The 16,302-nt window shown below is 41.8% G+C and overlaps 1 protein-coding gene across 1 annotated transcript in view; it reads left to right on the forward strand.

The window, feature by feature from the left end:
• BCR (BCR activator of RhoGEF and GTPase) overlaps positions 1-13,351 on the forward strand; it is a 99,424-nt gene extending 86,073 nt beyond the window's left edge. Inside the window, exons 17-23 of the mRNA XM_053993631.1 lie at positions 878-937; positions 1,086-1,195; positions 2,015-2,154; positions 3,588-3,722; positions 4,309-4,414; positions 5,220-5,382; positions 6,095-13,351. Coding sequence (XP_053849606.1) covers positions 878-937; positions 1,086-1,195; positions 2,015-2,154; positions 3,588-3,722; positions 4,309-4,414; positions 5,220-5,382; positions 6,095-6,184 — 804 coding nt within the window. The 3' untranslated portion in view covers positions 6,185-13,351. The remainder of the gene's footprint in view (positions 1-877; positions 938-1,085; positions 1,196-2,014; positions 2,155-3,587; positions 3,723-4,308; positions 4,415-5,219; positions 5,383-6,094) is intronic.
• The last annotated feature ends 2,951 nt before the right edge of the window (positions 13,352-16,302 follow it).

Genomic DNA, 16,302 nt, shown 5'->3' on the forward strand with positions numbered 1-16,302 from the left:
TTCCTGCAGCTGCCATTGTTCCAGCATTTCCCTCCCCTGCCAGAGCTCTCTGGCCCTGCATGGGGCTCTGTGAGAGGGGGGAGCTGTGCTGCAAAGCAGCTCTGGTTATGACTGCCTGTTTGCTGACAGCAGTAAACTCAAAACAGAGTTTGCTGCAGTTGCCTCCTCCTGGTCTTACTGTGCCTCCGTATTCAAGAGCCAAGTGTTACAAAGCTGTCTCAGGAGACACTGGATTCTTGCTTTGGCTGGTTCCAATGGCTGATCAAGCCTCCAAGGAGACAGCTTCTCCTCTCTCTTGCCAGTCTCCCTGGAGCTGAGTGCCACTCCTCAGCCCTTCGGATGTGTTTGGGCTCTCCCAAGGCAGTAGTGGAATTGCTGGGTGACATTCTAACACTTGAGCTACTCCCCAGCCTCACAACTGTCCACTCAAGAGATCAAGCAAAGCTGAAAATGAGGGATTGGAACTTGTTTCTGTTTAATGAGAGTTTGCAATAGCAGGGCCTGGTGTTCTTCCTGCCTCTATGCTCAAATAGAAATGAAAAGGAATAGGCTGTTTGAAGGACAACTTTCCATGATTTCTCAGCAGATTCAAACATTGGTTGTGCTCCCTGAGGTTGCCTTTATTGTTGAGCGGACACTGCTCTCAGATTGCTGGGTTTTCCATGTGTATGAACCCTCATCAGCCCTGTTTAAAGAACGGCACAATATCCAAAACCTGGTTTCCCTGAAACCAGGGAAACTTTGGAGTGTGGGTTTTCCTATGGAAAAGAAATAACAAGGTAAAAGTGATTGTGCTCTGCTCACTTGCAGAAGCCTTCCAGGCTAGCTGGTTTCTCTGAAGTCTGTTCCTAGCTCATGGGTAACTTCTGTTTTCCAGCTGGACCCACAGGCACTGCAGGACAAAGATTGGCAGCGCACAGTCATCTCAATGAATGGGGTAAGTGTGGCAAACAGAAATTAGTTCTGCTTCTGTACCTCCTGTGGGCTTTATTTCTTTGCTCTTCATTGCAGCACAAAAAAAAAAAAACAAAAAAAAACAAACAAAGAAAATGTTTAAAAAGTAACAGCTGTTCTCTTTGGTTCAGGTGGAAGTGAAGCTGTCAGTGAAGTTCACCAGTCGGGAGTTCAGCCTGAAAAGGATGCCGTCCCGCAAGCAGACGGGCGTGTTTGGGGTCAAGATTGCTATTGTCACCAAGTGAGCTGATGGGTCACATTTCTCCCCGCTGTGTTTCAGGAAGACAACTGGCCAGTGGGGTGCACCTGCCTGTGTCCCCCTCAGGGGTTTGGCAGTCCAGACTGCTCCATTAGTGTAGAAGTGTAGATGTGGCTGCAGACAGGAGATGCTTTACAATCTCTGAGCTTCATTTTTTGCAGAGATAAAATCCAATGTGCACACAGGCTATTTACTGACAGCCTATCACTCCTCTGAATTCCGGAAATCCCCCTTGCACTTGCCTTCTCTGTAGTTAGCTGACATGGTTACAAATTTCCAGAGCCACTAAACAGTGATGTTTCCTTTCCATAATCAAAAATGTTCAAGGTCTTTGGATCCCATTGTATTATTTTAACCCCTGATCTTTTGCCATGAATCATTTGCCAGCAGAAACCTGTTTGTTCTGTTGTATAGTTTGGGAAGTGTGGTATTTCCTCCCCATGGTATTGCATCAATTTGAAAGCAAGAGAGTTGCTATGTATCCAAGGGCTGTTTGGGAATCCTCAGATTACCTGGGCAGAGTCACAGGCTCTGGGGGCACTGGCTCCTGGCCAAGTGCTCAAGTGCTCAGGGAAGCTGCAGAACAGCCAGAGCAAGGCTGAGACAGTCAGAAAACCCTCTCCAGTTTCAAAAGGAGTTCTTCAGCTAATCCTGACTGCCTGCTCAGACTTCCTATCACCCCATTTTCCAGAAGAGGTTTGCACAGGGAAATGTCGGGGTGCTTGTAGCCATCCTGGCTGGCTGGGGAGCAGGCATGGAGGGCCTGGGCTGAACTGAACTCTTCTGTCTGGCTTTCTTCAGGAGAGAGAGGTCGAAGGTGCCGTACATCGTGCGGCAGTGCGTGGAGGAGATCGAGCGGCGCGGCATGGAGGAGGTGGGGATCTACCGCGTCTCTGGAGTTGCAACCGACATCCAGGCTTTGAAAGCTGCCTTTGATGTCAGTAAGTATTTGGGTCTGATTTTTCCCTTTGCTCTCTAAGAACCTGCCTCAGCTCCCTGTCAGGTGGCTGTGCTATTTTTAATCTTATGTTGCCCAAGAAGCATTAAGAAGTAGAGATTCTCACTCAAGGAAAACAATTTTAACCCTAGCTGTATATTTTATTTACTAATTTTATTTACTAATAACCCAAGACATACAACAGGATGGATCCTTGTACCAAACAATGCTGCTTTTACTCTTCCCAGCAGTCATGAAATGATGGCTTTACCTGCCTTGCCGAATCTTTGTAAATGGCAGACACTTCTCTGGGGGAAAACATCAGCAATCAGAGGTCATAATTTCTTCACTGTTGTGAGGTGTCCAAATTAATAGAAGTCCTTAAAATAAAGAATGTTTTGTGAAAGCCAGTGTTCCTTAGAACTAGGAGGGGTATTTATGAAACTGGGGTTGGGTGGTCAGGGCTTCTCTCCCTACCTCCATCTGGACTGATGTGCAGGCTTAGAAAATTAGATCACTTTGAGCAACCAACCTTTGCAAAGCTGTCTTTGATCTTGAGCAGAAAAAGGCTCCTTACTGGTGCTACATTTAAAAGAGTGGCCTGTATGTCCCAAAATGCACCTGAGATCAGGCAGGTGAAATGCTTCCGAATTGCTGAGGTACAAAAAGTGAAATTTTTCCCTACTTCCAGCTTCCATGTGATGGTCCAAGAACTGTTCAAGCCACACTCCAACAGTCACAAGATCTGTGCCAGACACCCAAATTCACCCTCCCTGCACTTTTCCTTCAGTTTCTAGTGAAATTTCCTTCTTGTGTTTTCTTTTCAGTCACCCTAAGATATCAAAAAATCACTGATGAATCGCTGCTAGTGGAAGTAAGGGTCTTTCACAGTTTGAAAAACAACTCTTTTCATTTCTGTTAAATACTGGCTTACACCGCTTTATGAAACCAATGGTGGTTGTTGTTTAGTTCAGGGAGAGGGGCTGGTTTTGTTGTCCTTAATAGTAGCAAAACAGAAATATAAGCCCTGAATTGCCTTAGCTACACTCAATGGGGAGTTAGAGAATCTCAGAATCTCTTAGTCTAAGGTGTTAGAGGCAGGGAATTGGAATAACAACTGCTGTCAGTAATAAAAGTTGAAATGCATATAAATACAGTCAAGTAGGGCTTGTTCAGATCAGGCCAGGTTTGCTGGCACAGCACAGCTAGCCCTGGGAGGGTGAGGTTCCCTGGCTTGACGTAAAGCAATGAAGTGTTTGCAGTCATCTGTACAGTGCTTCTCAGCTGGAAGGTTGCTCATTTAATCCGGAGATCTGTAAACAGGAAAACTCCCAGCTATTTGGGCAGAGACAAAAGATAAACAGACCCAAAGCGAGGAGAAGAAGGAATGCAAGGCCAGCAGTTCCTTTACCCTTCCTCTACTCTCTCTTCTTTCAGATAACAAGGATGTGTCAGTGATGATGAGTGAGATGGACGTTAATGCCATTGCAGGCACCCTCAAGCTGTACTTCCGGGAGCTGCCGGAACCCCTCTTCACAGATGAACTGTACCCCAACTTTGCTGAAGGCATCGGTAGGTGCAGCACAAGGAACCCTTGGTAATGGAGACTCTTCTGTAGGAGGCTGCTTTTAAAGCATCATAAAACCCGTATTTATAGTGTTGGACAAAAGCTGGAACAAGCTGTGAAGGGAGTGGAATGGAGCTCAGAATGACCATTGCCTTCCCACGAGGTGCAGTATGGGTGCTTGCAGTGCTGTTCTGCAAGCTGCAAGAGCCCAGGTTTCTGAAGGGTAGGTTCAGAACAGAATGCCAGCCTGCCTGCTGGGGCCCTGCACACTCACTGCCCAGGCAGGCTTCAGGGAAGCCCCCTTTGGAGGGGAGGGGGATATGTACCTCATCTTGATGCAGAGAAAAACATCAGTGATTGAAAGCTTCAAAGCACTTGAACAACTTTGAAAGAGAGAGAAAAGGACTCTTAATGCATTTGTGAAATAAAGGAATGAGATGCTGTGGGGTATTGATGTGCAACTCTGACCTTCCAACCTATGATGATGTAGTCACAGTCCTTTTGGGACCATCCGTATTGGCTGTTCTGGGACGTGGCTCAGTCAGATTTGCTCTCGCTGCCTGTGGTGATGTCTTGTTCTCTGTCTTGTAGCACTTTCAGATCCTGTTGCAAAGGAGAGCTGTATGTTGAATCTGTTGCTATCACTTCCAGAACCCAACCTTGTGACATTCCTTTTCCTTCTGGACCATTTAAAAAGGTAATATGTGGTTCCTTCAAAAATGTATTTAATGTGTAAAGCATTGGCTATTTTGAAGAGTGGAGCCTTTTCTTTAAATACCTGCTGAATCACAGAAATGAAGAAGTATTTGCTGATCTGCTGTACACGCTCATCAGATAAGTATTGTCTCATACTCACTTAGTGAGGTAGTAAATCCTGAATTCCATTTCCACTCATACTGAAAAAGGATTAGAACTGGAGGAAAGGAGTAACAAAAGAGTCAGGGCTTATCTATGGCAAATGCAAATTTCTGCTGCAGTGTCACTGAGACTGCACCTGCATCTGGATACACAGACCAGGAAAGGTTTCTGTACAAACCATGAAGATTTACCTATATTTAAGGTCTAGGGAACCCTGTCTCAGAAGGTGTCTGAAATCCAGTATGATCTATTTTTTAAATTCCAGCACTTTGCCTAACTGCAGTTGTCAGTTCCTTTTGTAGTCAAGTCTTTCTGATTTTGTATATGTCTTTGTAATATGGTTGTACCTGTGAAAAAATATTGCCATGCATTTGACATTAGTGCAATAAGCTGGCTTAATGCTTGCCCAATGTGTTGATTTGCATAAGTATGTTGTACATACCACAGACTATCCCTGGAGACATGAAAGATCATTTTGTGATTGAGATTCTGGATTAAAATCCCGGAAATCTGGGCTTTAGTTGTGTTTCTGCTGCAGCCTTTTCTGCCCTTGGGCAAATTTTTTAAACTTTGTGCCTTGGTTTCTCATTTATAAAACTCAGATATTTATGAAGATCTGCCTTGTGCATTGTTTCTTCTCCCAGGGTTGCTGAGAGGGAAAGCATCAACAAGATGTCCCTGCATAATCTTGCCACTGTCTTCGGACCAACACTGCTCAGACCTTCTGAGAAGGACAGTAAAATCCCTGCTAACCCAACCCAGCCCATCACAATGACTGACAGCTGGTCACTAGAAGTCATGTCCCAGGTAAAGTCCTGAATGTGCCATTCCATCTTGTGAAGACACTTTCTGGAAAAGTACAGTCCTATGGCAGGCCTGGCTCAGTGACCCCCCTGGGTTTTCACGGTCATTTTCTTGGTAAACATAAAACAACTGTTGCCCTCACACAGACATTTTAGTCATTTTAGAACAGTGTTCCTTCAGGCAGATTAATTTGCATCTGTACAAATATGGCTTTTCATAAAGGAATGTTTGTGTGTGTGCATCCTGTGTGTGCTTGTGCATGGGAAGAGTTTTTGGGGAGCTGTGTCCCAGCACCATGCTCTGGCCTGGGACAAAAGAATTGGCAGTGTTTCGACAGTCCTCCTCAGTACTTAAAACCACCTTCACTGATGCACAACAAAATTCTTTGGCCACTGCTGCCTTTGAAGGCTGAGGACTGGAGCACAGAGCCTTTGTCACTGAGTCAGACTGGTTTGTATTTCTCTGTTGAGTAATGGCAAATTCTAGATTTATTTTTTTCAGTGCTGGAACCACCAGCACAATTTTTCCACCTGGAATCTAAAAGGAGTGTCTCTGAAGCATGTCAGGTACTACTATTTTTACTGCTGTTATCCAGCATATTAAATACACAGCTGCTAGATGTCCCAGAGAGAGCTGTATCACCAGCTCTCACACAGCCAGCATGAGAATGAGTTTTCACAGGGCTTTAGTATTATCTTGTCGTTTCTCTTTCCAGGTTCAAGTTCTTCTGTACTTCCTGCAGCTAGAGACTATCCCTACCCCGGACAGCAAGAGGCAAAGCATTCTCTTTTCTACAGAGGTGTAGGTGCCTGTGGTACCAACAGGACACTAACTGCTTTTGGCATAACTCTGTCACCCTGGGAAAAAGATGTATCCTCGGACTGGCCTGTTCCTGTGCTGGGGAATTCCAGCCCTCAGTGCTTCTGCAGTTTGTTAACCAGAGACAAGCTGGAGAGAATGGAGAAAAACTTCCTTGTGCTGGTAGAACCAGAACTAACTGGAGATGGAGCTGTGCGGAATCTCCACTAGAAGGAGCAATAGACACTTGGACAAATGCACCACAGAATGTGGCGATTATTCTTGTTAGGAATGTGACAGAAGGTATTCCTCATTTTATGGATTTAATTTATCATAAAGAAACTTCAAGATTTCTACTGGACCACTTGATAGGACACCCCTTTTTGGGAGAGGGGGCGTTAAATGATATATCACAACTGTGTCTTTAATAACTGCTGTTTTTCAAGTACTGTTCGTGGCCACAAAAAATAGCATTGCTTTGCAAGAGGAAGGAGAAGAGAAGGGTCTGGGATCTAAAATTCTCTCCACAGAAATTCAAGTCTTGATTTGAATATGGTTCTAAAGAAATCAAAGAGTTTTATGTACAGCTACAACTGTTGTCTGGTTGGGGGCTGGGTTTTTTTATTTTGTTTGTATGGTTTTTTGGCTCACCCAGCCTTTCCCATAGAAATGTTTGTACACCCCAGGGAAGGAGATGCCCTGCTCTTGCCTATGTTGCACTTCTGATGGGTTTTGTTGGGTTGAGACAGACTCAACAAAATTTAATAAATAAATACAGCAAATTAAAGAGAGGCAGGGAGAATAAGTTAGTGATTCTGTTGTTTGTTTCCTTATAAAAGCAGGGCACTATTGTCCAGGAAGGATTGCTAAATTCCTTAGACCCCACCAAACTTAATGGAAATTAATTGGGAAGATTATTAATACCCAACACTCCAAAGAAAACACATTATCTCTGCAAAAGTAATTGAAGAATTTGTGGATTAAAAAAAATCAATGGCTCTCAGTTTGGCTGGCTGCTTACTCCAGACTTTGATCAGAACATCTTTTTTTTTTTTGATACTTGAATTTTTGGAGGCTTTGTACATTGTTTCTACAAGAGTCTTTTTCTGATAGATACAAATGCTCTGAAAAAATGCCCGAATGTACTTTTTGGACAATCTAGCAAGTAGCATACATTGTGGATTCTCCAGAAATTCCAACTCTGTTTTAATTAAGAGCAGTGGAGAAATTTCTGTGGAACTCCATCTAGCAGTACAAAGGTCTGGCCAAACACCAATTTTGTATTTCCCTCCCTAAATCAGTTGAAGCTACAGGGATGGAAAAGGCAGCAGTATTTGTCCAGGGAATTGAAACTGCAGAATCTAATTGCTGGTATCCAGAGCCAGCATTCTGGCTCTGAAGAGTTGTGCCAAACATCCTGGGGGTGGGAGCGATGCCATTGTCCTAAACTATTCCAGCCCCTGCTACTCCTACCCAGCTATGCAGCATCCATTTAGTGGCATCTGTCCATCATCATCCTGGCAATAAGTACAGCTGGAAGACAAGGGAAGGAAATGGCACAAAAAGGGGAGGGAGGGACAGATGTTGAAAGATTGGTATGGTCAGGTAGTCTACATCATTTGCAGGGAAAAATGACACAGAAGGCAACTCCTCTTGTACTGAATTGGACATTTTCTGATGGGTGATCTGCAAACTCTCAATTAAAAAAAAAAGCAAAGGAGTGTTTCAAGCAAATAGAAAAAATTAAAGGGATATTATTTTGTAGTCACTGTAATTCTGACTGCTGCAGAATATTAGAAATTATTGTACTGTGAAGTTGCGAAATCAGAAAGGAACAAATATAAATTTCAATTTTGTGAGTATATCAATATTTTGCATGCTTTGTAAGGATTCTTATAGGAATTTAATATTGCTTAGTATCCCTCCCTCCTTAGGTCTGGGAGCAAACCTCTTTGTAATGTAATGTACAACTAGAAATTCCTTCTCTCTTGTATGTATTTCCACGACATTCCAACTTCTGAACCTGCAAAAAAGAAAAACTGTCTGTAGTATGAGGTGCTTTTTGGGGGAGGGAGGGAATGAAGGCAAGGAAACTTGAAGGCTTAAGATTTTGATTTTTTAAATTTTTATATTTGTTTTTTTGCCTGTTTGAAGGTAAAAATTGGTCACAATCCTGAAAAACCATTGACTTGAGCCATGTCGTGCAGAGCAGTAAAGCATTCTCTGTGTTTGTTTCTCTGTATTTGTTCTCCCTTTTCCCCAGCAGCTCTACAGCAATCCTTGCACTCCTGCCTGCTCCCACTTGGGGAGTGGACCTGAGGCAGGAGCACTGCTGATGACTTCATGGAAAAGGGAGAAAACCCAAGCTACACCTGCTGCTGGGTGATAGCCTTTTCCTTTGGTGTTTGGAATCTGTGGCTGCTCCTTGCAGTGTTGAAACTGGAAAGTAATACCATAATGACTGTGCCAATTTACTTTTGCCCTACTTTTTAATTTTTATTTATATAGGAAGTTAATTTTAATATTAGATTACTGATCTATAATATGTAACCATGAGAAAATTGCTTTTGCTTTGGTTACTGTGAGAGGTTGTTGCTGTCAGTCTCTTATTACAATGCTCAGTTCTAATGAAATGTTATCTAACATGCAGGCATGTGGATCAGGGAAAAAAAAAGTTAATTTAACTTAACCCATTAATTATTTCTGTTAAGTATGAATATGTTTTCCCCAAAGCTGGTAATTTTGGGCTGGAAAAGATAGTGGATCATATTGCTGATGATGAAATAATGGACTGATTTGAAGTACGAGAATTGATTTCTTGAATTTCCTTTAATTTTGCAATTAATTTTTTCCAATAGTCTTATGTTTTCAGAAATTAAGTATTTCCAAAAAGGCTTTTGTTTTTTTTTTTCCCAGGGATGTTGGTTGGGGTTTTTTGTTTGTTTGGAGAGAGTTTTTTTTTTGTGTTTTGGGTTTTAATTTTATTTTTTTAAATAAGCCTTATCATACTTAAACAAAAAGGGAAATGCAAAACCTGGCTTTAGAAAAGGCCTTCTGATTTCTTCTCTTATACATTCCCTTGTGAGTTGTGTCAGAAAACTGAACTCTTTAATTTTCTAAGTTAAAAGGTACAATATAAACAACACGAGAGCAAATTAGCAAAAAGTTACCCTTTATGTATGCACTGGGAGATTTTGCTCCTTCAGTTTCTAATGTATTGGAGAGACTTTTCTACAAATGTCGCTTTCAGGAACAGGAATCTGAAATGTTTAAATTTTCAGCTAAGAAAATTCAGGTGATTAGGATAGTCTGTGTCTCTCCAGCTTAAGGAGAGGAGTAAGCATCAGTTTCTTGGCATTTAGAAACTACCTTAAAATTCTTGTGGGTTTTTTTAACACTGAATAGGTTTTTAAGTAAAATTTTTATAAGTTAAGCAAATGAAGGGAAAAGTTTTCAAAGATGGACAAGAAATAACAGTTACTAGCTCAGAGTCACCTTTGTGTTTGTGTATGCTTTGTATGGGAGGGAAGTGTCAGAAACCAAATTGAAATACATCCATTCAAATGCTGCTGGTGTTCTTTATTCTTGCACATTTTTAACAAGTTGAGGTAGTAGCTAAGCTATTTCAGGCTGTATTTTAATGCTGCTATTTTTCAGTGTATAGCTAAGGGCAAAATCCAGCAGTGGGGTGCCCGTCCTTGCCGGTGCCCACTGCCCGCCTCAGCTCTGGCCGTCATCGCGCACACGCGGAATCGTCCGGCCCTCGTGGTGTTGGCCATGAGGTGGTGGAACCACAGAGGATATTTATGGGAGGTGCAGGATCTTTACAGTTTATTAGTTTTACCTGTTTAAAACTATTTTATGGTTGTTCCTGTTAGTTTTCTATGAGTTTATTTAAACAAATGGACTGTTCCTTAAGGCAGACCTGGATCTCCAGATTAGTTTGTCACCTGTGTAACACTGAAAGGCATCACAATGTGTTCATTTACCTTAATGTGCCATTCTTTCAAGTGTGTATAAAATGTAAACTGACCAATGTGGTTTTAAAAATGTTTAAAGTCTGATGTGATGGCAAAACCCCAACTTTCTCTGATTTGTTTCAGTGCTTGATCACCTACTGCGATAACTTTACCAGATGTGGCATTCTTCTTATGGAAATTTTAGTATAAAATGGGAAATGTTTTAACAAAAAAACTTCCCTTTTCTCTTTTTACTTTAATTCAAGATGACAAGGACTTGTAATAACAGAAGACCAGTACATTTGTGCAGGAACTTACATTTGTGCAGGAGGCGGATTTGCTTCTGTTCCTTGCAGAAGAAAAATCTGAAAGGGCAATTCCTAGATACAATCAAATTAATCAAATTCTTGTAGATAGTCACTTGTTTACACCCTATTAAATTTCTACTCCAGGGATGTTTTTCTTTGTAGACTTTGCTTAACACTGTCCTACTACTATTAGTGAAAAATAAACATGGTACCATTCCCTTCCTTTAACACAGGGCCTGTACAACTGAGATACTGGAACCTTGGACTAGTATTGGTAATTCTCCATTCTGAACTAGGATGAAATAAATGTTCATGTGTGTTCTGTGAACTTTCTAATTGAATAGAATTATATCTATGGATTGCCCTTAAAATCAACAGAAGCTATAAAGGAAGCACTTATAGTTAATAGACTGTTCCTTAACAATCATTAGGGAATGAAACCATCACAAATAGAAAAAGGAAGCAAAATTAAGCATTGCTCAAGGCCATGTTGCTTTGGACTAGAATGAGGCTCTCATTTTGAGTTACAGAAGGTGGCTCATGCCCTAGATAAATGAGCAAAGGCTCTCTTGCCAGTAAATAAACATGGGAATGCCAGGAATTTAGCTTCAGCAGCCTCACAGTTCTGATATGCTGCAACCCCTCTTTCTTGCTAGTGAACATTCACAGTTCAGTGCTAAGAAAGCAAAGCTTATCACTTGCTCTCTACCATTTCCCCCTGAGGCAGCAGCTATAGCGCCTGTATGTTAACGTAGGTGAACCACCATAAGGAAGAAAAAAGCTCCTAGAACCACAAAGTTGGACTATTGTTTAAGCTAGAAGTCTGGTTTTGGGCTGCAAGGATAAAGTGGCACAACAGCTGTAATGACAGAAGCGTTGGGGCTGTAGGACCAAAGCAAACCTGAGTGTATGTGTTGTCTTGAGTCTCCCTTCCGTGACCATATTGTTAGATTTATGCCTCTCAGGTCAAGCAGATTCATAAATGCTCTTGTCAAGAATTAGAAAATTATTAAATTACCTAGCTTGCCTCCACTGTTGATTCTCTTGTGCTACCATCTTACAGTGACATTGCTGGAGACCACTGCAAAACATGCAGCAGTTTTTACATCATTTTTTTCCAGCTGCCATGTTTCACCTCACAGCAAGATAGACCATTCCTTTCCCAACAGAACCACTTCACATCTTTCTGCACTGTAGCAACTACCACACTGAGAGGTTCATTTTATAGCACAGCTACAGAGCAGAGCCCTGAAGATAATTTAAATATTTCCAGTCTTCTTGTGCAGAGTGGACCAGGTAGTGCTAAAGTTCTGGGCTCACACAGGGCTGTGTTGTGAGCTAAGTAAAATTCTATTATTTACAGCTGTTCAAGCATATTTGGGAATTAATATAATTACAGAATGCCCGAGCCTAGCAGAAGTGTTTGTTCTACTGCTTTGTCTTAATCACAGTCATGTTCAAATCCTCTTGTCAAAAATGGTTCACCAGACTAGAGAAAGTTTTATTTTGTACTAGAGCCTTTGCTTGTGTATCTGCTGTGGTCTTTTCCCCTGTGGTAGGATGTTCTGAGAACCTGAGACACTCTACAGAAGAGCTGTTTCTCTAATCTGCAGAATGATTTATATCACATGGCATTTTATATCCCTGTGGATGTACAAAAGGGCAGGCTTGTGTACAAAACAGCTTCCTGCTTGCAAGCAGACTCCAGCAGCTTCCTGGAGATGACCCCAAGCGAGGGTCACAGCGGGTCCAGCCCACCAGTGAGCAGAGGCCTTGCTGCTGCTTGGGCTCTCCCATCTCCCCTGGGGCAGTTTGATGAGGCTCAGAAGGCAGTTGTGAGTTCCTTCTTACTGAACCCAACCAAGTGATCAAATGCTGATTGAGAGTAGCTCAAAATTCCTCTATTTTAGTCCCATTTTGGGAGAAACAGGGGCAATGTTAATTTGGGATTATACAAATAGCTGAAAACCAATCTATATCTAAAACCTATTTCATATATAGTAGATGGTAATGTAAAAGCTGCTATAGCAAAAGGTCATTTTTCCACAAGAGCCTTTTCTACTCCCTGCCTTCTTTACTGCTTCTTACAGCCTAAAAGAAGTCTTGGGTTTCACAGTCACATACAAAACTTGCAGAATCCTGGATAAAACTTAGCTGTGCAGGGACCAATGTTTCAGGAGTACTAAAAGTGATTAACAAGGTAGCAAAAGGAGGGTAAGGAATTGTTGTGTTGGGATAACTGAAAAGCATCACAATGAAATGGTGAATTTAAAAATGATCTCACAGGAGGACATTGAAATGTTGTCCTTTCTGTGTCTGTCCAACAAAAAAAACCAAAACAACTCAGCCTTCTCTTGCCTATGTAAGTTGTGTAGTTTGTCCTTATCTCTAGTATTATAAGTGTTTATAATCCATGAAGAATTCCAAGGAAAGGAGTTAAGACTATTTATTTAAATATAAATACAATTAAATTATATAATTAGTCCTAAATTATCAGATGTAGAAGACAAACAACTTCTTATTGTTTGGATAATTTTGGATTTCGTCAGAGCTAATACTGTTGGCATTATTTTAAACACTACCATGTTAGGGAGTCAGTTTTTGACATTTTATCCTGCTGTTGCTAGTACTTCAGTATCTCATAGTGCTCAGTTTTGAGGAAAGAAAACCTAATCCTAATAGTTTAATATGGAAAGGTGTTGAAACCATACTGCTAAACATCTCTCAGTTGAGGCCCAAAGAGAAGGGGAAAGGGAAAAATTGTCATTCTGGATTTTTTTTTTTTTTTAACTTTCTGAGAAAAGTGGTATGAAAAAGGGATCCAAGAAATGTATTTGGGGGAAAAATGTCTTAAGGCATTTATAGCCTTTCTTTGTACACAATGTTAAATAAAATCTCCTGTATCTATGTTGTCAGGTTCTTTTGGTCTTATTTAGATAAAAGTGGGCCTACATTACACTGAATGTGTGAATTGCATTTAGCTGAGTTTGTTGGGGGCATGGAATTTAACACTGCTGTTTCAAAATAAAAGCTGTTTCTTGGTTTACAAGGTAAAAGCTGTATCACCTAAAATCTAGAGGTTAGTACAGAGAACTAAACTGAAACAACTTGAATGTGTGGAAATAGTTTACATGGAAGGTAGAGAAATAGCTCCGCAACCCAGTCCATATTCAGATCTGTGAATCCTTTTGTAGGAGTTCTGCTTCAAAACCCAGCCCATCTCAGACTCTGTCAACTTTCCCCTTGTGTGCAGAGCACTTGAACTGTAGTTAGTGTTTACTAAGAAATCAGCTCTGGCCTCCAGTTCTTCAAACACTGCATGAAATTAGTGGGATTTTGTAGGAATCAGTGTGGAAACTGAATCAGTTATTTAAATCAAGTTAACTTGGTGCTTTATTTAAACATTGTTTAAATTATTTATGTAATTAAAGTACATTTATGTTTGATATAGTCCAAATTTAATATAATATATAAACCTTTCTACAATAAAAAGATACCTGCTTGAAAGCTCTCTAGCCCATTTCATTAAGCGTGGATCACAAAGATTACAGGGTTCCATTGCAACATTGGAAGTAGATAAAACGTAACTATCTGCAGTGTTTAAAACTACACTGAGTATCATGCTTACCCCTGAACGGGACAAAGAAGGGGAAACTCAATGACATTACTAATACTTCTGATCAGTGGTGTGGCTGTATAAAATAAAACAGTTTTCCAATAGCTTCAATGTGGAATTCTGCCAAATGATTCTCCCTCTCCCAGAAAGTGAACCCTTAAAGTGGAGCCACATGGAACAGCAGCCTCTGGATGAGCCTGGAAGGGATCATGTCCTGCACCAGGCACTCTGCACCCACAACCAGCTCCTACCATGTCCAGCTCTCCGCTGACTGCCAGCCTGGAGCATCCCAGTCACTCCTCCTGGATGCTTTTCCCCGACTGAAGGCCCCAGGTGAGCCTGGTGCAGGCCTGAGCAAAGCAGCCGGCACACACCTGCGGCACCTGGAACGAGAGGGAGCGAACGGAACCTAAGGCTGGAGCAGGATGAGAAAGAACATGAACATAATAACCACAGATGTTCTGTGCAAATTGCTCCACCTGAGCAGGTGTCTTTCCATTTTCCAGACAGCCCTGAGGCCTGGACAGGCTGCCCTGGGGCAGCAGCTCCCCTGAGGCCTGCGGGATAGCCTCAGTGTGAGGCAGGATCAGCCGTCCCTGCCTGACTCCGGAGAGACATTTGTCTGCTCTTTGTTAGAAGCCTCCAGTTACGGAGATTCTGTAATCCTCTGGGGCAGGCTAACCCAGAACTAACCACAATGAGAAAGCTTTCCTAGCAGACAGCTGAACCACTCTTGCACACACACAATACTGCCATTTAATGCATTTTTTTAGCGACCTTTTAAGTTCCAGAACCAAGATCCAAGGCATATGCACTGTCAGCTAGCAGCTTGTTCATTAATTCACTGTGCTGAGCGGCTGCTTCCTGCTGCAAAACAGAAAGCTGAGCCTTTTGTGGGCTACCGTGAGAAATACATTGTTCAAAACAAATGCAGCCACTTTTCACATCCTTAATACAGAAGTAGTGCCATTGAAATGCCACTGATAACTTAAAAATCAATCCAAAGGTAGAAACGGGACAACATTTTGCTGAAGGTATCATGGAGCAGAAAATGTAGCAGAATGACATTGGTCATAGTGTAGGAAAATAAACATCAGGATTATTACTTAAGCATAAAGGAGCATTTCACTGTCAAACGAGTGCACCATGTCCGTGCAGCCGCCTGCCAGGGGAATCTCCACCAGGTAGGAGCAGGCAGAGTGACACAGAAATGGACAGGGAAGGGCATCTCAATGAAATTCACTTTCTAAGGCACACAAACAGACAAATTTTCCCACCACGTAAATCAAACCATGTTGCAATATCTGGCAGCATACATCCTGCTAGTTTTAAAGGGAATTCTGATGTAATGGAGATATCATTTACTTTGATTTATAATATTGAAAATTTAACTTCATCAAAGATAATGAGGGGACTGTAAATCATACTTGCCCTACCGGTCTGCAACCTACAAATTCCGTATTCCTGTGAATTCTGTTCCTAAGAATTCTAGGAAGGAATGCACCTCAAGGGAGAACATGCAATTCAATCTTACACTGAAATGTTTCTTTTGCTAAAACAGCTGAGTTGGGAGAGAAGCTTTCACCTAAATAGGGGGAAACTTTTACAGGAATGTGTCAAATCAGCACATTTTCTTAACTACTGTGTTCATAGCATTTCCCAGGCAGTGCCTGTAAATACAAACTCTGCTATACCTCCCACCAAAGCACCCACGCTGCAATTTGGGGTTATTAACTTCAGTTGCTGGTTATTTGTGACAAGTCAAACATCCTGTACAGTGATGGGCTACAAAGCTGAGCTTAGTTTAGTGTATTTGAAGGGTGCTCAGACTCTGAAAGCTTGTGCGCATGTGAGTTCTTGTCACCTAAGAAGGCAAAGCTATTTCCTACCATAATGTGCTGGTTTTGGCTGGGGTAGAGTTAATTTTCTTCAAGGTGGCTAGTGTGGGCTATATTTTGGGTTTGTGCTGAACAGTGAAGAAAACTCTAGCCCATTTAAGCCCCAACACACATTTAAACATCTGCTTCTCACTCAAATGAAAAGCTACCATTACAGATCTGGACAGTAAGACACAGGTTTAGAAGACCCCCAGTTCCCCCACTCACACTTACGTTTCCTGCCCTTTGTGCACTTGCTGCCAGAGCTTAAAATATGCATTCTTATTCCCCGGCCCCAAAAACCCCCACAAAATAACTGATTTTTTCAGCAGTCCCAGATGACGGCCCTGGGCCAGGGCTCTTGC

The sequence above is a fragment of the Vidua macroura genome, chromosome 18 (genome assembly GCF_024509145.1).
Source record: "Vidua macroura isolate BioBank_ID:100142 chromosome 18, ASM2450914v1, whole genome shotgun sequence".
NCBI lineage: Eukaryota > Metazoa > Chordata > Aves > Passeriformes > Viduidae > Vidua > Vidua macroura.